Source organism: Leuresthes tenuis, unplaced genomic scaffold, assembly GCF_036924035.1.
Source record: "Leuresthes tenuis unplaced genomic scaffold, fLeuTen1.0.hap1 SCAF_3, whole genome shotgun sequence".
NCBI classification, from domain to species: Eukaryota; Metazoa; Chordata; class Actinopteri; order Atheriniformes; family Atherinopsidae; genus Leuresthes; species Leuresthes tenuis.
Window position 1 is genome coordinate 24,460,791 of NW_027325357.1, and position 22,945 is coordinate 24,483,735.

A 22,945-nucleotide genomic window follows, 5' to 3' on the forward strand; every position below is an offset into this window, starting at 1 on the left:
TTGTGTTAGAAGATAAAAGAACACGACACCCACTAATCTTTGGATATACCTGTGAAGTAAAGCTACATAATTATGAAAACACGACAATTGCACGTTTAGTTATTTTCACGGTCTGTAATTTACAAGTTGTTGTTTTTTGTTTTATTTTAAAGAAAATCAATGGTGTTTTCGCACAAGCCCTCATCGAATATATCGCCATGATGCTATACTCTTATTTTTTTTTATCGCGCAGGGGCTCCAAAGAATAAGAAAAGTTCATTTTGGACCGCTAATTAGACAGCTAATTATCTGATTTGTCACCGTCAAAACTTTAAGCTAGCGTTGCGTCAATTTAAATGACTAAATATTTACTTTAAGTTCGCAGACGACCAGGAGCACTGAGTGGTTAATTAGGTAACCCGAGATAAACCTGCACATGGGGGAGGAATTATAACACGTTACTTACTCCTTTCTTTCGTCGGAGGAGCAGTAGACAAAAAATTATTTTAGACGCCAACCAACGTCTGAAATGCATTATGCGGTGGCTAACATTTAGCACTAGTTCTTGACAAAGACAGGGACACCCCTTAAGATGAAGTTAAACTGTACCGTTAATGACACACGTGAGCTAGATATTTTTTTTAAAATGGTGACATTAAGAGGTACAGAACTGTTCAACAACACAAAACTAGCGTCAGCGTTGGTCAAAACTGATGTGGTGGGAGTTTGTGTTCAGAATCAGTTTACCAAAAAGCACAGGCTGCTCTCCCCAGTCTGAAGCGATGCTGTTGCCGGTGGTCGCCATAACACCGGAAATCTCATACCCTAAAGACGTGTATTATTGAGGTGCAGCCGCAAGATGGCGCCATAATATCTCTTTTTGGCTATTTTAGCCTGGACTAAAATAGCCAAACAACACCTCCCCCCGCAATATTCAGAGTTAGTTCCACTTCATGTTGGGCCATTAAATGCTTATTGAACTTCTGCATTTTTAAAAACTTTATTCTAATTCATCAACAAACAGCCGCATGAAATTCTTCAGAACCTGGAGATTTATTTGAAGTTTTGTATAGCATTAAAATAACGTGTGAACTTCAGTGTACTCTGTGAAAATTAAATACTTGAACATGTGGATTTATGCCATTTAAATTAAGTTGCATTTCTAACCCCCATTCAAATAAGTGTTTATTCATTTACATTTGTTTACAGTTTAAAATCCATTCTTCAGGATTTCAATCCCGGACTACTCTCAGGTCTACACCACGGTGTCATCTGTACGAGGTTAGGAGCAATACATACATTTATCTGTACAATGTCTTTTATGTACAAATAATCCTTAAACCATCCACAATGTGCACTTCATAATGATGGATGAATTTGTATAGTGCAAAAACCATCACCATGTCATACAATTTAAAACTCTTTATGCATTACTATGTGAGAGATTCAATCATGAGCAGTGCCTGAGCAAAGCAAAGAGTTCAAATGTGTGTGTGAATCAAAGACTGACTATGCTTCATACTGATTCTGTAATATGTCTTAAATGTTGAGGATAATCCCAACATCCTCACCTTTAAATAAAGTAAGTGATCCTTAATTGGAAATAAAATAATAAAGATTCAAATAATCTTCACAGTGATTAAACTTAAATCATTTGCTCCAAGTCTGTGAACAAGGTCCATTTGATTCTTTGTCCCAGAAGAACTGCAGGTGTACTAGTTTATTTCTGGTTCTTCAGCAGTTCATCAATCTGGGTTTTATACATATTCTTTACATCTTCAAGGTCGAGTCTCAGCTCCTCCGCTTCCTCAGCCTTTTCTCCATACATCTGCAGAATGGTGTTGTGTCTCTGTTCCAGGTCCTGAAAGACACAGCAACATGAATCAGGAGGTACTTCAACCAATCTCCTGCTCTCAAGAGGAAAACAGCTTTTTTTCCCACTACTCATACTCGGGTATCCGAAGCTACACTGATGATATAAAATGTTTGGTTTTTTGTTGTTTTATTTTATTTATACCGTATGGCTGCATACCTTGAGCTGAATTTTGAGCCTGGGGATGTCCTTCACCTTCTCTTCCATGTCGTCGTTTTGATTTGTGAGTCGAACCAGCTCTTCTGCCATCACAGAGCGACTTCTCTCCAAATTGGCAATCTCAAGCTGGAAAAAAAAAACAAAACAAGAACATGCAGCAAAACTATTGGCATTTTGGCTCACAACTTCTGACACACAGCGTAAACATGATAAAAAAAAAATTTAAAAACTGAGCTTTCATCTTGTCAGTAATTTGCCACATGAGACTTCCTCCAAATCACCCTACCTGCAGCTGCGCTATTTCTCCTTCTCTCAGTTTGAGCTGAGACTGTAGGTTCTCAATGATGCTGGAGCCTCCGGACAGTCTGGCTGCCTCATACAGGTTGGTCCCACTCATCGACATAGACATGGTCATTGTTCCCAGAGAGTGGTCTACGTAGTCATCCTGGGGACAAATAAAACAAGTCATTTAATCAGCAGAAGTCACACAAGCACACTAATGCAAAAACTCATCTTCAGAGTCTAAATTTCAGATATTATTTTTAGGGTAAGATATAAATTCTGACGAGCAACACATAGCAGGTCGCACCTGGGAAAGAATAGAGGTGTGCAGCCCAGCATTGTCTGTCCCACTGATTGAGCTGGAGCGGGACAGGGAGGGTGTGGAGGACGCTGGGGGCTCGCCAGCAGAAAGAGAGATGGTCTTCCGCTCCTGACAGGCCAGAAATTAAATGGACAAGTTTGGGTAGAATGAAACAGACTGAATTAAATTAATCAAATTTGACATTGATAAATTCTAAAATGTCTTGAAAACCTTTTCTTTGAGTGCTTCTTGTGCTAGGTAACATTTCTTCTTTTCTTGCTCCACCTTCATCTTCTCCATCTCCAGCTGGTTGGTCAGCAACAGCTGATAAAGGGCGAGAGGAGACACATGAGGAGTTGTTTCATGGAGAATCACAACATGAGTGAGAGAAAGGATCATGGTACCTTTTCCTTTTTGGCTTCCTCTACCATACGGATGTGCTCTCCACGCAGATTTGTCAATTCGATATGTTCCCTACATCAAAATAATAAGGTGTGAACATAAAAGGTATGAAACATGAAATCTGCACAGCTAAACCATGACACAGAGCAATCCTCTTCAACTGTTGTTGAGAGTTGTCTAGTTTGCATGATAACATTTTCAACAAGCTTTTTATCGCTCTATGTGTATAAGAGTCAAAAATTCGGATACAAGTTAAAAAAGACACGAGCCAGCCAGGAGTCGAACCTAGAATCTTCTGATCCGTAGTCAGACGCGTTATCCATTGCGCCACTGGCCCTGTTACAGCCTGACTCAGCCTTCACAAAAAGCCACATGTTCATGCATGAGCACCTCTCTCTGTGGTGGTTGTTTTGGGGGAGTGCTTTTGTTCCAATACAAAGACACTGCAGGAAGCACTGACTTGACAGAGCAGCTGCAGGAACCATAGTTTCCCAAACTAGTCTGCATGATTTATCCTCTGCAGAAAATCTATGCTCCTGATTTTTCTTCCCATGAATCTGTTTCCAGCCCCGACCACAGCCTTATCTTTATGGTGACAGCGAAATGGTTTTCCATCCTCACAGTGAACATTGCTTTACAGACACATGACCGCACTAAGAGCAAAAATAAAAAGCAGTTCTCATCAAGCTGATAAAATATTTCACAAATAACTGATGACAAAGAAGTGCAACCACATTAGGACAAGTTGAGTTCCCAGGAGTTCGTTCCAAAAGGACAAACAACGTGGAGAAAAATCCGATGTTGGTCAGTTATTCTAAGACACCCTAATTTGAAATAGTTTGTACAAACACACTTAGTGCAAAGTACATACGAGCCTCTATCGACAAAACAAGGTAAATCAGTAAACTAACAGATACATTACTCATTCACACTCGTATACATCCGCTCTAACTACTAACTGCACATGTACTGAATACACGTTATGATGAATGGCTGATGTACATCATAACTGAACCAAGCAAACTCCAGTTTACAGTTTACCTGCTGCTCTCGTCCTCCATTTTCTCCCTTTTGCTTTTCTCTGCCTCCAGTTGTGCCAGGTGCCTGGCTTTTTCTTGGCGGAGCAAGGAATTCTGGGATTCAAGAGAGACGAGTTGGGACTTGATGGTTAACAGGTCCTCTGATGCTGACCTCTCTTTCTCCACAGCGACGGCGAGCTGTGCCTGAGCGTCCTCTGTTGAGCGTGGGCAGAAAAACTAGTCAACCTTTCAGCACAATTCAGTGTTCTGGTGATTTGTTTTACAGAAGCACCACCAAACATGCAGTTAAGCTCCTGCTTCTCACCTAGCCTGTCGGAGATGTTCTTCTCGAGTTTGTCCCAGGTTGCGGTTTGTCCACCCAGTGAGGCCTGTAAGTTCTCAATCTGTCGCAGTAGGGGTCGTGTGGCCGAGGTGACACTCTGGCTGAGCTCCTGGTTCCTAGTCTCGGCCTCCTGCAGTCTCTGAAAGAAGAAAAGAAAGGAGGGAATGCATTAAATAAATCATCTTGCTGTCAAATTATAATAATTTCTGCATCTGATCCTAGGGCACAGTTGGGCACCTTACATCAAGCATTCCGTTACCTGTTGAAGCTCACTGATCTCCTCCCTCAAATAATCTTCTTTTCTTGCCTGCTGTTGCTCAGCTCTCTGCAGGGCAAGCCTCAAATCAGCCACCTGTACGCAGTAACAGAAAAATATTGATTAGTTATCATCTGGTCAGGGTGGCAAACGCTCAGGTTATAGAGCGAGTTCTCCACTACTTAGAAGATTAGAGGCTCCATCTCTAGCTTCTTTACATGTCAAAAGGTCCTTGGCCTTGATACATTTGATGTATTACTTGGTGTCACATTGTGTGTATGATTATAAAAACACTCCATGTACACAAAAAAAAGTGACATTTAGTGCCTAAACTTGTCAGCGATCCATTGACATGTGTGATCACATTGGTCTGTGTTACCTGGTTGGCCAGTGCCTCCTGTTGGATTCTGGCCTCCTCCTGGGCCCTCTCAAGAGCCAGACTCAGCTGCTCTTTGGCCTGCGTTTCCCTGCTAAGAGCTGCCTCTTCGGCCTTGCTGGCTCTGCTGGCATTCGTCTTGTGAAGTTCTGCCAGCTCCCTGACAACAAATACACAAATGAAGAACATCACCACATTGTGATTACAATGCATTACATCCTCATATACAAAAATGTCAAAGCTCTGTTGTTTTGTTCTGCACATTTGCACAGTGGATATGAAATGAAAAAACTGCCGACATTACTTAAGTATGTCTTTCTGTACATGGAAAGGGCCTCATTATCTAGCACTTAAATACCCAAATAGGCCACTAAGTGAATAGAACATGACAAAGCATGTCTGCTTATGGTGTAGTGGGTTAAGATCGATGAATATTTGTGCTCTCTGCATGGCTCCATATGAGAATATTTCATCACCGGCCATGCATGAGGAGCAAATGCATTCCCATTATACAGCTGGGGCGAGAAAAGTTATGGTTTTACTTCCCCGCGTTTTGGCCAGCAACGCTTGCCAAACATTTACTCGCTGATCAGACTGAATTCAGCTGCAGAGATGGGACGTTCACAAAGGAACTGAACAACAGATAGCTCTGTTCAATGTAATACAGCTACTGACAGGCCTGCTAATTCACACACTTTGACAACCAAAGACATACAGTTGTCCCATAAAAAATATATATATATATATATATATATATATATATATATCAATGACTTATGTAGACTTTTGCAAGTGGCACTTTTCTTCACACAAGTTTCTTTTGGTTTAGGGGGTAGAGCACAGTGACTTCTGCTAAATGTGTAAGTTTTAAGATCTAAGCGTGATCCTATGTATCCACATGGTGTTCATTTCCAGGCGAGCAATCATTAGAAATTCGCCAGAATCCTGTGATACGCTTTGTTTGCACACGGTGTTTGAGAAAGGAGGACAACAAGTTCTGTCTGTAGGCTGTTCTATGACACTTGGCGCACTTCAGGAATAATCACTGGCACAGCGCTGCAGTCCTGTCTGTCAATAGCTAAAATGCTTTGCTGCTAAGTTCCTCTGGCCAAAAAGCTCCAGACGAAAGCTGGCCTCTCAGATACAGCCTGCGTGCGTTTCTGTGTTTCAAGTGATGGGCAATGAGCCACACCACAACACAATAATAACCAAGCTACACAGAAAACCAAAGAAAGCCCTATCTTTAGCAAAACAGAACCATGTGCACGTACACTGTTTTTGTTCGAAGGCCACAAGAGTCTTTGTGCAAATAAAGAATGAATTGGCCGTAAGAGCTCAAGTCCTCAGTGTTAAGTGTCGAGTTGTGCCAATATTTACTTATAAGAGTTGTCAAGAGCGGCCTGCAGACTCCTGTTTGTCTCCTGCAGCTCATCCGAGTCCAGCTGCAGCCTGCTCAGTTCCTTCTCTTGCTGCTCCACCACAGCATTCAGCTTCTTGATGTTCTCCCTGTGCTGTTTCTCCACCTCCTCCTTCCCATCAAGAACCTGATGACATGAACCAGGGAATAATGATTATAGTAAACACAGCTTAGGTGAAGAACTCATGTCTTTAGTGAGAAAAAGGAATAGATAAAATTAACAAATTAACTGAATGGTGTGAATCTCTTCAAATTCTACACCTGGAAAAGACATTATCTCAAAGGTCATCTTAAAATATTGATTTCTAAGAAAAGAAGAAAAGAAAAGCATCATCCTTGACAAGTAAAAGATCAAATAACTCACTTGCATTGGCATGTTAAGAACTCTTTGTTCATGTAAATTTGGCATTATGCTTAATTCTGACCTGCTGCAGGTGCCGGAGCTCCTCCTCTTGCTCCTTGAGTTTCTTCTGCTGCTTTGTGATCTTCGTGTCGCTCTCCTTCTCCTTCACACGCAGTTTCTTGATTATGTTGCTTTGTTGCAGCTGCTGCTTGGATAGCTTTTCACCTAGACGTGAGAAGAATAAACTCCAGCTCAGCCACTTCAATAAAACCCGACAGCTGATGCCGAGGCAATATATATTATATCCAGTAAAAAGGTGAGGAAAAAAAAAGGAAGGTTGCAAAGCTTTAATATCATAAGACATTAAGAAGGCATTCACACTTGCTGGTCTTTGCCCGCTGCATTATGGACAAACATACAAACCCTTCTTCTTCATGTAATTATGATATGATTTAAAGTGAGTTTACCTAGCATGTTAAATCGGTGTGACTGAGGTTGTGTCCGAAATCACTCACTCACTCATTCCCTACTCCCTAACATAGGGAAATAAATGTAGTGGACTATATAGTGAGCTAAACAGAAAAATCTTTCGACACTTTCCGACACTACTCTTGGTGCCGGTAATTACGTCATCGCTGTTGTACAATTAAAAGGTACCACATTAACGTCGCCTCACACAATACTTGTCCGTTTACTACAGCATTTTTGTTAAATTAGAGGATTTCGCTTACTGTCTTGTAATTTTTATTTCGTATTTTGTTTACTACTTAAGCATATTTTCATATTTTATTCTCTTGGCTCTTTAGTAACAGCAAGTTACAGTGTAACCTACTGGAATGTTTAATTATATCCTATTCGTTTTTTTAACAATGAATGTAGGAAGCCATTTAAATTGCCTTGTTTTGAAATGTGTAATAAAATAAACAATGGAATAAACTGGCTTTGTGACTGTTGTACTGCTCCACAACTCATGAATCTGCCTCACGCCTGTCATCCAACGGCTAACTACGAGCAATTCACCGGAAAAAAAAAACCTTTTACTCACTCCCAACCGGCAGCGAAAACGAACCGTTGCATGATGGGATATCTTGCTCCGGTTTGTGATCATTGGATGTTCACTACATTTCGCGGTGAATTGTGGGATACATTCAGTGCACTATATAGTGGTTAGGGAGTGATTTTGGACACAGCCTGAGACTTATTATACTTGTATTTCCTAAGACAGTTGCAGAGCAAAATGCTTGCTCTTTATTAAATGCTATTCTGAGAAGGGTGATGAAACAGTCCAAAAGCCAGTGAAAACATTTTGCGATGCTCCAGCATAAAAAGCAGAAGAAGAGAGACCAAGCACACAAGCGAGGCTTGACTGGGCAGCTTGTTCCAGAGGTGGTCGGGCAGGGGTGGGGTTCTCCTAGCATCAATTCAGACTTTGAATGTTTCCATGACACAGCGGGTCAAAGTGTTTTGTGTTGCTGCAACTGTGGAAAAATGAGTCTCACCCTCTTCCAGAAGACCTCTGATCTGCTCCTCCTTCTCTCTGATAATCTCCATTGTATCACTGGAGTTTAGTCTTGTGGAAAGCTCCTCTCGCAATCCCTTGATCTCCTAAAGTACGAACAAAATACAATCTTTGACGCAGAAATTGTGACGACTTTCTAGAGGGGTGGGTGTAAATAGAAGGAGTTAAATAGCCTTATACAGCTCTTTTGTCAAGCTATCTGATTGGAGATTAAGTAAACACTGAGATCATCAATATCCGAGTTACCTTTTTGGCTATGTCTCTCTCTTTGCAGGCCAGCTGAGCCTTCCTTTCAGCATCTGCTATGCGCTGTGTGAACTCATCCTTTAGGGACTGAACAGTGGAGCTCTCTTCCTTCAGGCTTATCACTTCACTGAAGGATGAACAGACCCATTAGTGTAAGGGATTACTGACCAAATCAACAGTCAGATTGTCCTAATAGGAAACAACCAGTTAAAAAAAAAAAAAAAAAAAAAAAAAAAGTGTCACCAATACAGAATTCTGTGGCACTTTTTCTTTTTTTTTAAAGAAACGTCTACAACAAATGTTTTCATTGTGTTACTGTGTTTGCTATGTTTTGTTTGACCTGTACATCGGCTCTATTGTTAAGATTACTTGCAGTGCCCCTGTGAACCGGATGTCTGTGGCACATACTCACTCTTTCAAATTGTCACACTCCTCCTCCAGCTTGGCCTTGTCTTTGCTAACTACCAGCAGCTGAGACTCTCTCTTCTCAAGGCGGCTTGATAGATCATCAATAACCTATAACAAGACCACAATATTTTATAGATTCGTGGAAAATCGAGAAGATAATACATCAGTACAGAAACCAGTGTTGAGCTTAAATATACTGATAGACTCTTCATCAAGAGGAACATATCCTGAGACTTGAGGAGCCACAATATGTGGTTCAATGAGTCCTAAACTATTACTGTACTATTAGAAAAAAAACAAAACACAATGCTCTGGACTACTTATTATATGAAGTGTACCCCTATACGCCACTTGTACCAGTAACAGTACCTCTGCAAAATACTTTAGGACTATTTACCTTTTGAAGCTCCAAGATCTGAACAGTTGAGACACTTTTCATTTCCTCTGTGATTGGTGGAGAGCCCTGATCTTCTGTCGTGGAGACATTACCATCACATCCCAGTTCTGTCAATTCTTCAGGCTGCTCACTATTCACAGGCGTTGCACTACGCCCACTTTCCTCCATCTCATCCAGCGACTGCTCCCTCGTTGTCTCAATGAATCCCTCCACCTCGTCCTCTTCTTCCTCACGCACCTTCTCCACCACTCCATCCCCCTGCTTCTCACACGACACGGATAAAGAAGGAGGGCCTGCAGTGACAGACGCTAAAGTCCGATTACCAGGGCTCTCATCGTCTGAGTTAACCTCGCTAACGCTCCGACTATCCAGTGACTGCAGGCTAAAGGAATCGATCCGCTCAAAAGCATCAGAGGAGGAACCACAGCTCTCTGTGAGTTTGGGGTAGTCCTCTAGTCGGGGAAAATCCCCACAGGTGGAGGCAGTGAGAAGCTGGAAGGAGCCCTGCATTAAGTGAAGGCCAGTTTTGCTCTCACCAGTTTCTTGTCTGGAGCTAGCTGAGCTTTCACTCAACACACTCTCATGGTCTAGCACTTCAATATCACTAGTGGTAGAGGTTCCTGAAGAGAAAGCACTAACTGGAGGGGAAGGCGTGTCATTTTGACGATCCTCCGCCTTTGAGTCTTTATGTTCAGGGATTACTTCCTTAGAGGATGTGGAAGTCGAAGGATCTGCACCGGGAGAGCTCTTAGCTTCAGGAGTGGAAGGTTCAGAGGGCTTTGTGGTATCCTGCTCTACCTGGTGGCCTGACGGAGTGTGGAACGGCTCAGTTTTTGATTCTTCAGATACTGTTGAACTAACTTCTGATTTTACGCTACTTGTTTCCCTCTCAGGGTCACAAGGGAGTTCACTGGAAGAGGGAGCAGGAGAAACAGGCAGGAGTAGGATAGTGTCAGCATCAGGTGCTGCTGATGAGGACTTGGGCTCCTCAGACTGGCTCTCAACAACTGTCAGACCTTTAAGATTCTTGTCAGCAGCTTCTGACGTTTGACTCTCATCTTCTTGAGCCACAGCTACTTTGTTTTTCTTCTCTTTTTCTTGAGGTCGTCTTTGAGACTTAGTCGGGGGTACAGACACAACCTGGGTTTTGGGGACAGCTTGTACATCTCCGGGTGATAGAAAGGTAGTGAAGAAGTTTTCGGATTCATCCACAACAGTACGCGTGACAGGAGTAGTAATGGCCTCTGACGAAGGAGGAGGAGGAGTGGTCTTTTCTTCAGCAGGCGCTTCCCACTGCGTCATCCCCCAGCCTCCACTTAACGAAAGCTTCCCAGGTAATGAAACGTCTGACAAAAACAGATATCAGATGAAAGCTTTCGGCTGGTATGGCTCTTCATATCAAACTTATAGAAAGGATGGATTTGCTGCTACCAACATATGTAGCTTCACTTACCATCATAAGGCATTACAACTGTGTCACCCCACTGGTCCTCTTCTTTGATGTCCAGGACACGATCGATTGACTTCTGAGCTGTTGTTAAAGCTTGTTTAGCGAAGCTAGACAGGTGAGATGCGTTAAACCAACTCATTCTGATTAAGAAGCTAGCTAGCCAGCAACCACTTCAGAATTTGATGCACGAGTTTTAAAATGGTCTCAGCGTTACCAAACAGGGTCACCTAACCTATTTCTGCATTTTCGTCAGTCAACGCCAACCCGTTGCCAAATTTTAAAAATATGTTCTATCTCGTAAAGCTTTGTTGACAGTTTGCCACCACAAAGCTAATTAGCAAAGCTGGAAGTTAACGCATAACGTTGGAAAGCATCGGTGAAAGCACCAGATAGTTTCAGCTCAAAAACTGCCACCTAAAATAGGATGCCCACAACAAGTGTATCATGTAGAAAGACGTATCACAAGCAGCTCATCTAATGCCCAACAACAGCTGTCAGATCAATTCCCATGGTTAATCCAAGCTTTTATTCGATTCCTTTGCTCGACCGTCATCGTTTGTTTTGGTCGCTTCAACTTGAAACAGCTAGCATTAGCCTGCTCACCACTTCCTTTCCACGTAGCAACATGACGTCATGATCCGGTCTGGGTCTGATGCTGCCTTCATTTGGCAACTGGAATTCAAGTTTTCCAAAATTGGCAAAGAAAAATAACATCAAAGAACTGGCTACCAGAATTAAGATTTCCTTTTCTATAAATCGAGTAAGTTTGGCTTTACAAACCAAGCTCTCGCGTTTTATGTTTAATCTTAAAAGACAGCTAACATAGTAAGGGTCATTTTTACTCTGACATTTCTGAGGATCAAGAATGCAGCATGAAACGAGGGGAAATTTCCAGTCGATGGAGCAAAATCCTCCATAAAATAAACAAATGATCATTTTCAGTATTGTCCAAATGATAGTTGCTTTTACATAATTGCGACAGGATTATTTTAAATGCTCAATATGTGTATTATAAAGTAATTTGTTTTAACAGATGTTAGCCTGACATATTGTAAATTATATAACACCAGTTGAGAGAAAAAAAAGTTTGATTCCCACACTCTATATGTACATAAAGCCCTGCACTCTATATGTAGGCACATAAAGCAAACACACACTGTAAGAAAACATTTTATTCCAGTTCATATATCATCATTTTCAATGTTGATAACAGCTTCAGTGGCTAAAACAACTGTATAAAACTGTACTGAAATAAATAAATATGCAAAATCAGAACAAGTATAGAATAGGACTTAAAGATAAACCAATATGTCTTATTGTTTGCGCAGAATATGCTCTGCATTGTATATAACATTAACAACAGAAAAGCTTAACATTTGCAGACAATCACAAAACATGAGAAAGTGTGAACTACAACTTGGTTTTTCAGTGCAAAATATCCACTTGAGTCAATAGGTACATTAAACCAGTTCAATTGGTTATGATGACTGACAAACTGATTGAATACGCTGTAAACTGTTCTAGTTTTCAAACAGGTTGTGGGAGTGCTTGAGTTTATTCTATGAGGTAAAGCAAAGCCTGAACAACATAGTCTGGGGTGAGGTGACATCAGCAACAGCCAGTTCTTGTCCGTCTGTCAGCCCCAACTCTGGAAAAACATGGTCATAACAGAAGTGAATGTGCACATTCGGTGTACTTATTTGACCACTAATTATGCAGTGACACACACACACACAAAAGAAAAAAAAAATGTCAAGAAAGTGCCTCACCCTTCAAAGTTTTGGACAAATTTGGCCGAGTCCTCTGTTCAATTGAGGCGACCGACTGTGGAAGAAAATAAGTCAGATCAAGCCAAAACTTGTAAAATTGCCTAATTACATTGTGTGTACACACATACACAATGTTTGTAAGTTTCAAACATAAAACTATATAAACTAAATCAGTTCAATTACCTGTAAATATAAAGTTTTGTTCTTTCCCTCCACTGTTGCTGTTATAGCAGGTGATTTCATTTGTCTGAAATAAAGTGGTGGTTATTAAAAAAAAATACCATATATATGACCATGAACTTAAGCAGGGTGGGGAAGAGGCCTGGCATTAATGATACATCAATTATATGGCAGGCAAACGTACAGGGAGGCACACTCAGTCAAGTAGTCCATCACTTCTTGCAGTTTGGAAGATGGAGAAAAGTACAAGTCCAGAGGTACTTGGCTGCAGGCTGAGCAGGTTTCCTAGATCAGGATTGGAAACAAATGTACCTCAATCCAAAGCAGTGACTTAATTCCTGTAGCAAGCGTGGATTGACGGATGAAATTAAGGGACAAACCTTACGTTCTGCCTCAAAGGTGTAGGTGTATAAGCCATCGACATCATTGAAAACCATGTAGTTACTGAGAGGTAGATAGGCACTGCAGAAACAAAGGCATAAGAAACTGTGAAAGGGCAATTCACTCATTAATTTGCTTTATGGATATGGCCACCAGAAAGACTTGTAAACTCACCTTGTTGCTATTTTGAAAACCTCAGTTGTGCAAGCAGCTGGGTGAAATAAAGCCCAGAAAAACAATTTTATCAGGTTACATGTATACGTTTAGAAATGATTAACTCATATAATAAGGCAACAGGTTCAGAGGTCTCTATTGAAAATCTAGTCTTAGCTACTTACCAGCTATAACAGCATTTGTGGATGCTACAGCTGGGATTATTCTCTTCACAACACCTGCAACATTTAAATAGGAGAGAATATGTTCAGCTCACTCATAACAATAAATTCCCAAGTAAAATTTTTAAAAAAGGCACCCAGTCAAAAGAAAACATTAACTGTACAATCCAACTGCTCAGACTGAACATAAAGAAAACTATATAAATAATGATTAACACACACCAACAGCTTTTTATGTACCTTGGCTCATTTCCCAGAGAAGCTGTGAGAAAACTAGCAGTGCACGTTTGGCAACAGACATGCTTAATATCCTCACCCTGTGTAAGTCTGTAAGTGACTCCTGTTATGTTGAACTCTGCTGCCCTCTCCAGAGATCTCTGGTAAACCCACTGGATGTGCTCTGGGTCATCACCATCCAAGGCTACACCATCTAATCCATAGTCACAAAACCGAAGTTACATTTCATCATCGTTCTAACCATTGCAATACAGCAAAAATATCAGTAAAAACTGTGTGACTTTCTACCTCCAAATGGTGTCTCTTTGGGCCACTGCAGTATTCGCACATACTCAATGCAATGCTCAGGCAAACGAGGCATTGAGGCTATAGTGCACATGGGAAAGTTGATCTACGAGAGCAGGGGAAACAAATACAAACGAAACAACCTATCAGCATCTTGTTCTGCTAAGTCATCGGATTTACATTATCATACAGAAAAATTTGCTGTCATACCTGGGGAGGGTAAAGTTCAAGGGTGCAGTCGATGCAAGCAGACATGCCGGGGAAAATGACTCTGGCGTTGCCTTTAAAGCCTTCAGTCCCACCATCAATAAGTGGAATGATTGACCCTTGATCCACAACACCATCCTCATACACCAGCAAAGATAGCTGCACAGTAATATAAACACATTGCACATCAATACCTAATGACTCCACCCTTTAACCAGTAATGCAAAGAATGGAATGCAAGCTGTGGACTTAAAAAAAAAGAATTTAAAAAAGAAGAAGCAAAACATCTGGGCCGTGTTAGGATTTTACAGAGAAAATGAAGAACTTACCAACATACCGTTAATCCACCTTCTGGCTACTATAGAGTCAAGTCCGCAGACAATTATATGGAATTCTAGATGAAAATAGGAAGGTAGATTGATTCATAATAAATCTGATACTGAAATACTCGAAACAGTCGAGGGAAACTGAAACTGCGAGTGCAAAACCACAATCATAGACAGGATCATTCAAGTCTCTTAAATTGCTATGCGAGAATGGATCCCAGTTAGGAGGTCACGTAACTGGAAAAGTGCTGTGAGTATTTTAGAATGTGAATCATGTATCATACAGAAAATCAATCAACCAAATGGCTCCAGGCAGAAATTTTGATAACTGGGAATAAATGGGAAAAAGGATACTTACGTCTGTAGAATGTTTCATCTAAGTCTTGAATTTTCTTAAAATGTCTGCGCAAAACTTTAAGGAAAATTTAAGTGTTCCATCTTAAATGAAGCTTTCTGGCACTGTAATTGTCTGCTTGTAAAATTATGTGTGTTATTTACGAGGGGGATTGCAAAAGACAAGAGACCAAGAATCCGAAATTTTTCAACAGTTGCTCAGTCAAAAGGATACGGGACTACATGGCATCCTGGTATGCGGTTGTTGATAAAATCAGCTGCAACTTCTGCCTTGGGCCGGCCTACATCCTTTGGCCTGGTGAAAATTAAATCCAAATTAGAAGAGGGTGCCTGCTCTTTACAACTTTACAATTACTAGTAATAGCTGTGAGAAATGTACTTACTACATAAGTATACTGACCTGAAGAGGAACTGACGATTCAGGTTGGAAACATCGATGGTGTCCATGTCGACTACATCAATGTGTCGAAAGCCCGATAAGGCCTGAGTCACAAACACAGCAAGAAAAAAAGTAAGAAAATTAAATGCCGACCATTCTTTTGTTCAAAATATATTGGTCAATTGTTCATAATAGTAGTGGGGATACCAGGTCTTTCAGGAGCTCACATCCCAGTCCACCAGCACCAATGACCAGGATTTTGCAGGTTTCTAACAAAAACTGCAACGACTGCAATGAAAGATCACAACAATATCATCAATCAGATGATATCAGAACACATGCAAATTGGTGCAGGTTAGATGAAAAGACAAAACTACAATCATATCCCTCCTTGAGATTGCTACCTCTGTGTTGGGCTCAAAGTCAGGATGTGTGAATGGTCCCGATCTTTCGAGGAACTTTTTGATATGGTTCCATCGACCTTCCCACTCACAGGACCCTCCACTGCCTCCATCCACCACCATCCTGAAGACGACATGTATGTTTAGAATGCAACGTCGGCTGCATCTCCCTGAGATTAAATGCATGGCATCTTATGGTTTGACAGTGCACAAAGCTTTCATATCTAATGGTTGCATGCAAAAAATTAAATCGACAAAGACTCATTGATCCAGGGGGAGGGGACTATACAGCTCACAACAGATCGTGCAAAAGCTAAAATCGTTTATTGTGAATCAAAGGGGCGTGCTGCATATAAATTATCCCATGTTTCGATGTCTGTCGCATCTAAGCGTCTCATAAACCATTTTATGTAACAACATTTAATAAACTTGCCAATCTAAGAGGTAGGCTTTTCTGACCCTCTGGATTCTGAGTTACCATCTCCCCTTACAGGACAGCTCCCGGTAGCTAGGCTAGGTGATTAGCCTTCCATAAATAGCTACAATGTCAACAGTGAAAAGGTATAGCAGACCTCCGAATACGCTCAAAGGTGAATGACACCATAGACCATTGACTATTTAGGCATGATAGTTACTTACAGTCGGCTAGCCACGATATGTTCCCCTAAACTAGCTTCTCGTATGCTTTGTTTACAAACAGGTTAGCTTTCTCTCCTAGCTAACAGTAACCTTCTTCCTGTCTAGAGACCTCAAACCTTCCGCCAGTTCTACCAATTGATCACTAACTTCTCAGTCAGCTCCACTACTCTCCTTCTTTTCTTCTCCCTACAAAGAGAGAATAAAAGAAGGTTGATTCATGCTGTGCTCTCGTAGGTTATTAAGATTTGAAAGCATCTTTCGGGGTTTCTTGCTTGTCTCTTCGGCAGCTACTTACGGCTCATCCATCCCCGCCATGTTTAAGTAACTTAAATGTCGACATTGGTAGTCGTAAAGACCGAAATTATTTGCGTGGCAACTTGAAAATTGTATGACATGCATCATTTATGACATTTTTTATTTTATATTAGCGCACCCATATTGCTCCACAATAACTGGCTGAAAAGTCAAGTATGGTAGCTTTTTGCGTCTTTATTTCTCAAGTTGACTCTGAATATTCCTACTATCTTGAAGGCAGCACTGTCATGCGTTAACCCCAGATTTGGTAATTGGAACGATTGTCCGACAGATGGCAGTATTTGTTGCATGTGTCTTGACAAGTCAGCAGTGAGAGAGTTCAATTGTGGCCGACAGCAGAGCACCTGGAAGCAATGTTCCTGCAAAGAGAATAAATTAAAAGATGATGATTAAACTGAAAGAGATGAGCTCCTGCACGTCTGTCTTGCGTATTTCCACGCCGTTATTCTTCCTTACAATGACTCACACAGGGCGTAAAAAGAGCAAAAAATATTCTATGTTGTGCAAGGTCTTCTGGATTTTTGTAGATTTTTAAAGTGTGGAGTATATAAATATAGAAAACTATGTTTGCTATGTTTTTTTCTCTCCATTATTTCAATATTTCTCTTTCATGAAATAGATTGTATTTTTTTTATTCAAAATATTAGCTTTTGGACTACTACGTGGAGTGCTTCTCACCTTTTGAAGTAATACATGAGAAATGTCAACTGCTGACCTCTGAGTTTAAGACAGAGCAGTGTCTGATCACTCAAATGAGTGTTTTCTGAACAAATGTCTGCTCCTTGGACTTTAATTTTAGGAATAAGGTTCCATACAAAAAGAAAGAAAAAAAGCCTGTCCAAAGGAAATCAAAACATCTTTTTAGCACACCGTGTCAATGTTGATAAAAAATTAAGCTTCCAAAAAGAAAAACAGGATGCCCTATGTGAACTCTGAAGGAGGCTCAGATATAATGTGGGGTTACTTTGCTGCATGTGACTCAGGGTGTATAAAATCTATTTGGATCACAATAAAATTAGAAGGTTATCATTTCAAGTGTTATAGAGACATCAGGACAATGACCTCCAAAGCAAACATTTAAAACTTTGCGCTCCCATTGCACAATCACAGAAAGAACTCTCAGAATAATGCATCCATCATAGCAGAAAGGCTCAGGATGAGTCAGAGCTGAATGGCCAATTAATTTTTTTCTGTATATCAGTACATATACATAATTTGTTTGATTCTTGGTACTTTGTCATACAACATCAGTAGAGCCTGTCACAGGTAAATAATGCTACACAACAATGTAAGGCAATGGAGTTCAACAATAGCAAAAAGAGCCAAATGATAGACTACACTAGTAGTTTGTAATTGCTTTACCAAGTATGTTTAATCTGTCTAACCTCAGCAATTATCTATTAAAAAACAGTCAATCAGAGTTCCATCTGAGATGAATAAACCAATTTAAAGACTCTGATTTTCCTCATTGGTCTGGACGGAATTTTGAGAGGGTCATTCACTCACATGATTTATATAGAGCATTTCACATAGCATTTATATTATCAAATCACTACTTGACACACTCAGCTTGAATAAGACATTTAGGCTTGAATGAAATTTAGATCATGTTCTATATAATGATTTTACTAGTAAGGACGTCTCGCTTTATCTGATTTATTGTGTCCATATTGTGTTAATGAATCTATGTGTTTAATCTCTCTTTATAGAATGATTAATAAACCTGAGGCAGGCTTCCCTGCATTTTAAAAGACATGGCTGTTGGTACATGGACATAATTAATCTTTCTGTCTATATCTCCTCTAATATTACAGGAGATGTGGAGTTGGTATCTTGTGAAGAGGTCACAGGAAATCTATCAATGCATGCACCGATAGCTGATGTGCGTGCAAGTGCTGTAGAACCCGGAGCTTTTTTTCCTTCAGAGTTTTGTGATTAGAATTTTTATTCAGATTGGTAATGAGATGTTCCGAATGACAGCCCCTGAAAACTGATAACTAAATATAACTAGTGTGGCCACGTCCTTCATAGATGACTGCCTGCCATCTCATTCCCTGTCTGTGCTGTCTGTCTTGTCCTCTCTCATTTAACCTCAGCTACATGTTAAACAGCAGAACAATATGATGACATTTCCTGAAAAAATGGAAAATGGGAACCTAGAGGACATTGGAACACCTGTTATACTATGAATGAGTTGTAAGACTCACATGCATTTATGATTGCACCTGAATCTTCTAACTGAATCAGTCCTATACTGGTTTTTCCTCCATTATTATTTTGAGGGTCTTCAAAGCTGTTGAGTGTTTACTGTCTGTAAAGTAGAGCAGTCGAGAAGTCAAAATGTCCACTTTCTGACACATTTTTATAGATTGAAATACCATCTGTCATTCCCCCACCTTAAACTGGGACATTTTGAATGTCATCATTGTGCCTTTGAGGTGACCCATCCCACTGCCATCAATCACATCCAACTGCAGTTACCAGGTATACAAATACTGAAGAGCTCCCGATTTAAACAGAGCATTACTTGATCACAGCAGGCAATCAAAAAGTGGCACCTTGTTAGCGGAAGAAGAACCTCAGAGGGTCTGCTTGTGCTCCAGTTTATAGAAAACAGCGAGAGAATCTTGTTCTCTCCTTTTCTTTCATTGTCATGCAGAACCAGATGTTATCGGCTTTATGGGCCCATAAGTCTTAATACCCATTTTCCTTTTGATGGCTTTCTGTCAGGACTTTAAAGTGGTGTTGATTGCACTAATGATAATGTGTTGCAACGATATGGCTCGTGTTTGGGGTAAACCAGCGCTGCCAGACAGAAGACGTGGAGAAGCTACAGGCTGATATTGTGTTGTGCTGTAGTAAGTGATTGATGACTCTCTCTGTTGTAGTGCTTTGATTAAGACTCCAATGATTTATCACCACTGCTCACAATGTAATTAGACTCTATATATACACTCAACAAAACAGTGTTGTCTCGCTATACGGTGCCAGTAAGTGAGGGTATGTTGTTGTGCGTGCACACACAAGTTATCTTCATAAATCATAGCGCTGTATTGAATTGATGTTCACTGAAATTCTTTTAAAGTCTAAACAGACTCCTGAGATAATACATTCTCTCTGCTCTTTTTTGTATTAAAGTATGTAATGTAACCAGGAAGTCTGTGTATTTATTAAACTATTTAATATGTGATGGATATGTTTATTTTGCACTGAAATTGTTTTGGGTTCATTTATTTATTATGGCCATGAACCTATAGATAGACATTATTTGCTGTGAAAATCCCTCCATGTTGCATTAATGGTGTCTTGCAGGTGTTCAGCAACACCAGTGTGAGGGCTGTGCCATCACTGCTGATATGCACTTTTTTCTTCTCATTGCCAATGGCGGAGCCCACAGACGATTTGTGCTTGCCACTTCTTGCCTACAGGAGCGTTGGACTTGCCACTGACCTTGGAGCATGTAGTTTGTTTTCTCCATGTTTGGCCTTAAGTAGTTGTTACCACTGTGGAGGTAAAGTTGAGAATTTGGAGCACAAAATGTATGATCACTTTAAAGGGAGACCAGATGCAGATATTCCAAAACAAAGACATGATTTATTCCAAACAATTAAACAAAAGGCGCGGCTGAGCCGGTATACAAATAAAAATCTAAACTGAACCTGAAAAACTTGACAAAACAAAAGAAACTGGGAAAAAAAAACTGATATTAACATGGACACAAGGACAAACCCAAAACAGAGCATGAATAGCTATGGCATGGATGACAGTGTTTTGGCAAGAATGACAGTGAGGATCTGGCAGTGAACATGAGAAAACCAGGAGACTAAATACTGAGGGGAAGTGATTGGTGAGTGAATGCAGCTGAGACTACACAGAGAGAACCCACACATACACAGGGAGAACATGCAAACTCCACACAGAAAGGCCCCAGCTGGGATTTAAACCTGGAACCTGCTTGCAATGAGGCAACAGTGCAACCACCATCTGACCGCAAAGGTGTTCTTTACTGGACTCCTGCAATAGATCTAGATCTAGATTCATCTTTTTGACCACTCTACTTCTGGAATAATCCCCATGTCATTAAGATTGAAAGGTAAGTTCCCTTTGGCTGTGTGTTTCTGAGAAGATACAATGCTGCCCAATTCCATGTTATTCTACAGAATACCTAATTATTTCATCTGGTCTTAAAATGCTTCTGTTTTCAAATGATCATCCAACGGGACAGCTCATCAACTGCACAAATGCTGGTGGGAATGGACACCTTCCAGGAGAAAACAGTCAAACAAAAGCTTAACTAGCCTTTGCAGAAACTCACCTGTGAAAGAATGGGTTTGTTTTTCAGAGTTTCAGAGTTTTTAGGACAAAGAAGCAATAAGAAATAAAGAGAAATAAGAAGCACTCATTCCAAAGAATGCCATCCCGTGATCGGAATTCAATGCTTAATTTATTTTTCTTTTTGCCAATATGCCAGAAAGTCCGAAAAAATGGGCTTTGGCAGCCACAGTGCCAACATTCAAAGTGGTAATAAGATATATTCATAGTCATACAAGCTAAGATTAATATGAATAAACATGAATGAAAAAGGGGTTTGAGTGTGGGTAAATATTCTCAAAAATACAACTGATATATTCAACTTTTGTGACTGATTTCTCTTTCTGATCCTTTTAAATAACCAACCTAATGTCACAACATAACATGAAATAGCTACATTGGTCTACAGGGTAACCACACCGTAGTTTGGCAATTAAGTCTTAAAAATTGTGCAATTGCTACACTTACTACACTTACTCTGGAAAGTTTTTGGAATTATATTAATTTACATATTACAAAGGTCAACGTCACAAGAAGAACAAGCTGTATAAGATTATTTAAGAGTAGTATTGATATGATCCCTGATAGATTTGACAAATATCTTTCAAGGGCAGCAGAGGCATTATTTACTGGACTACTTTAAGACAGTGGAACGGAAATTTTTCTCTTGCTATTTCAACACAGTTTATTCCTGCTTGTGCTTCCTATTTCCTGTCCTCCTCAGCATGCGTCCTGTTCTACCATGTCTACTGGTCCTCCATCACTGTTTTCCCCTCCATGCTGAAAAGAGACACTGTGGGGACAATATCCAGCCTTTTAGCAGTTAGCAAAGAATTCCCTGAGAGGGAATAAACATACCAGTGAAAGAAGTTTCAATCCACAGGTACCTTGATTGTTTAGATTTTCAATCCATTAATTTTTTATTTGTTCCTTGTTTGACCTGAAATCAATTCAACTTAAATCAAAAGATTTGATCAAAGGCACATCTTAAAAACATGGCGTACCATACATACCACAAAAACAGCCCTGATTTATTATGAGACGTCCACTTTTTGTGTGGATTGTTCCCACCCTAAGGTTTAACAATTAACCGTTCCTTAGCCCTTCTTTTTATGTTTGCCTTTTTCCTCTGCAGAGCCCAGGCCAGGGTGGAGCTTTAGGAAGTGGGGTATATCCTTCCTCTCTATCGAGAACATTACTGAGGAGTACGGCTGGAGGCTTGGATGGCTGATGATAAGACTGCAGATACTACAAGCAACTTACAGCTTATCTCCTTTATCTTTGCACTAGATAGATATTCAACAAATATCATGGGACATCAGTTTGTGTGCTCTAGAGTACATGTTGTGTATCAGAGTAATCCTCTCTCCGCATTACCCTAATCCCTTCCAAATTTGATTCAAACATGGTACAGGGAGACAGGCTTTGCATGGGATTTTTGTTATTTGTGTATTTTATCATTTCACTTTTATTATCTGTTTAATGTCAAATAGATATTAAAATCTGTAATATTTGCTTTTCCTTTATCTCAAAAGTAACAACAACATTTAGATCATATTGCTGATTCATAATCCTCATCAGCTGCATATGCATGGGATTCTGGCTCACGCAATCGCTGTAGTTTACGATATATTGCATCTATGTAATGAAACATTTTTCTACGCAGTGTCATTGTTATCTTGGATTTATGATTTTTGTCTGGAGGTAATTTAGTTGAGGTATTATGATTACATTTATGTCACTGGTCAGATGCAAAGAACTAAATTTATCATTCATCAGTCCTCATTTTATCTCCAATCTCGTGTTTATTTGTTTTTTCAAAAAGTGCAAAACAGTATAATAATTCACTGTCACCCTGCTTTATCCTTGGATCCATCTATTTGTTCTATTAGAAGCAGGAAATGTGATAAAGGAATTTATCTTTTCTGTAATTAGTTCAGTATTTTTTTCCAAAAGTCACAAAACTTGCACACGTGCACACCATGGCAACTATTTAATTTGCAGCAAGAGAAAATAATGGACTTAGAAACTAATTACAGGAAATACATTCTCATTG

The 22,945-nt window shown here is 40.1% G+C and overlaps 2 protein-coding genes and 1 non-coding gene across 5 annotated transcripts; all 3 read right to left on the minus strand.

The window, feature by feature from the left end:
• Positions 1-964: 964 nt before the first annotated feature.
• tmf1 (TATA element modulatory factor 1) lies at positions 965-11,381 on the minus strand. The gene is made up of 17 exons (XM_072382685.1): positions 10,774-11,381; positions 9,321-10,666; positions 8,928-9,031; positions 8,516-8,642; positions 8,250-8,355; positions 6,833-6,975; positions 6,368-6,534; positions 4,994-5,150; positions 4,618-4,710; positions 4,341-4,497; positions 4,038-4,230; positions 2,999-3,068; positions 2,826-2,918; positions 2,601-2,723; positions 2,298-2,456; positions 2,012-2,137; positions 965-1,840 (listed from the first exon to the last, which is right to left on the minus strand). Exons 1-17 carry the CDS (start codon positions 10,907-10,909, stop codon positions 1,700-1,702), a joined length of 3,441 nt encoding a protein of 1,146 aa, XP_072238786.1. The 5' UTR covers positions 10,910-11,381; the 3' UTR covers positions 965-1,699.
• trnar-acg (transfer RNA arginine (anticodon ACG)) lies at positions 3,261-3,333 on the minus strand. The gene has a single exon. It is a non-coding gene; the product is annotated as a tRNA-Arg (tRNA).
• A 548-nt stretch (positions 11,382-11,929) lies between the features above and the next one.
• Positions 11,930-16,600, minus strand: uba3 (ubiquitin-like modifier activating enzyme 3). Of its 3 annotated transcripts, XM_072382686.1 has the most exons (18): positions 16,559-16,578; positions 16,411-16,449; positions 15,628-15,748; positions 15,431-15,511; positions 15,245-15,327; positions 15,059-15,139; positions 14,849-14,892; positions 14,494-14,558; positions 14,168-14,323; positions 13,961-14,063; positions 13,752-13,865; positions 13,439-13,492; positions 13,275-13,311; positions 13,100-13,181; positions 12,904-13,004; positions 12,723-12,786; positions 12,540-12,594; positions 11,930-12,418 (listed from the first exon to the last, which is right to left on the minus strand). In XM_072382686.1, exons 1-18 carry the CDS (start codon positions 16,576-16,578, stop codon positions 12,330-12,332), a joined length of 1,389 nt encoding a protein of 462 aa, XP_072238787.1. In that variant the 3' UTR covers positions 11,930-12,329. The 3 variants fall into 3 exon arrangements, 2 of the variants coding, with proteins under 2 accessions (XP_072238787.1, XP_072238788.1); XM_072382687.1 differs by lacking the exon at positions 16,411-16,449 and having other exon boundaries at positions 16,559-16,600; XR_011915211.1 differs by lacking the exon at positions 11,930-12,418 and having other exon boundaries at positions 12,569-12,594; positions 13,105-13,181; positions 16,559-16,572.
• Between the last annotated feature and the right edge of the window lie 6,345 nt (positions 16,601-22,945).

Bases quoted from the DNA above. Each gene is read 5' to 3' on its own strand.
- tmf1 (XM_072382685.1), bottom strand. From the start codon at position 10,909: ATGAGTTGGTTTAACGCATCTCACCTGTCTAGCTTCGCTAAACAAGCT. The intron at 8,356-8,515 runs GTAACTCGGATA...TTCGTACTTTAG, and splicing joins AGAGAGACATAGCCAAAAAG to GAGATCAAGGGATTGCGAGA. The intron at 4,711-4,993 runs GTAACACAGACC...TACTGCGTACAG, and splicing joins AGGAGGCACTGGCCAACCAG to GTGGCTGATTTGAGGCTTGC.
- uba3 (XM_072382686.1), bottom strand. From the start codon at position 16,578: ATGGCGGGGATGGATGAGCC. The intron at 13,493-13,751 runs GTGAGGATATTA...TAAATGTTGCAG, and splicing joins CACTTACAGACTTACACAGG to GTGTTGTGAAGAGAATAATC. The intron at 13,005-13,099 runs GTTTGTCCCTTA...ATCCTGATCTAG, and splicing joins CCTTTGAGGCAGAACGTAAG to GAAACCTGCTCAGCCTGCAG.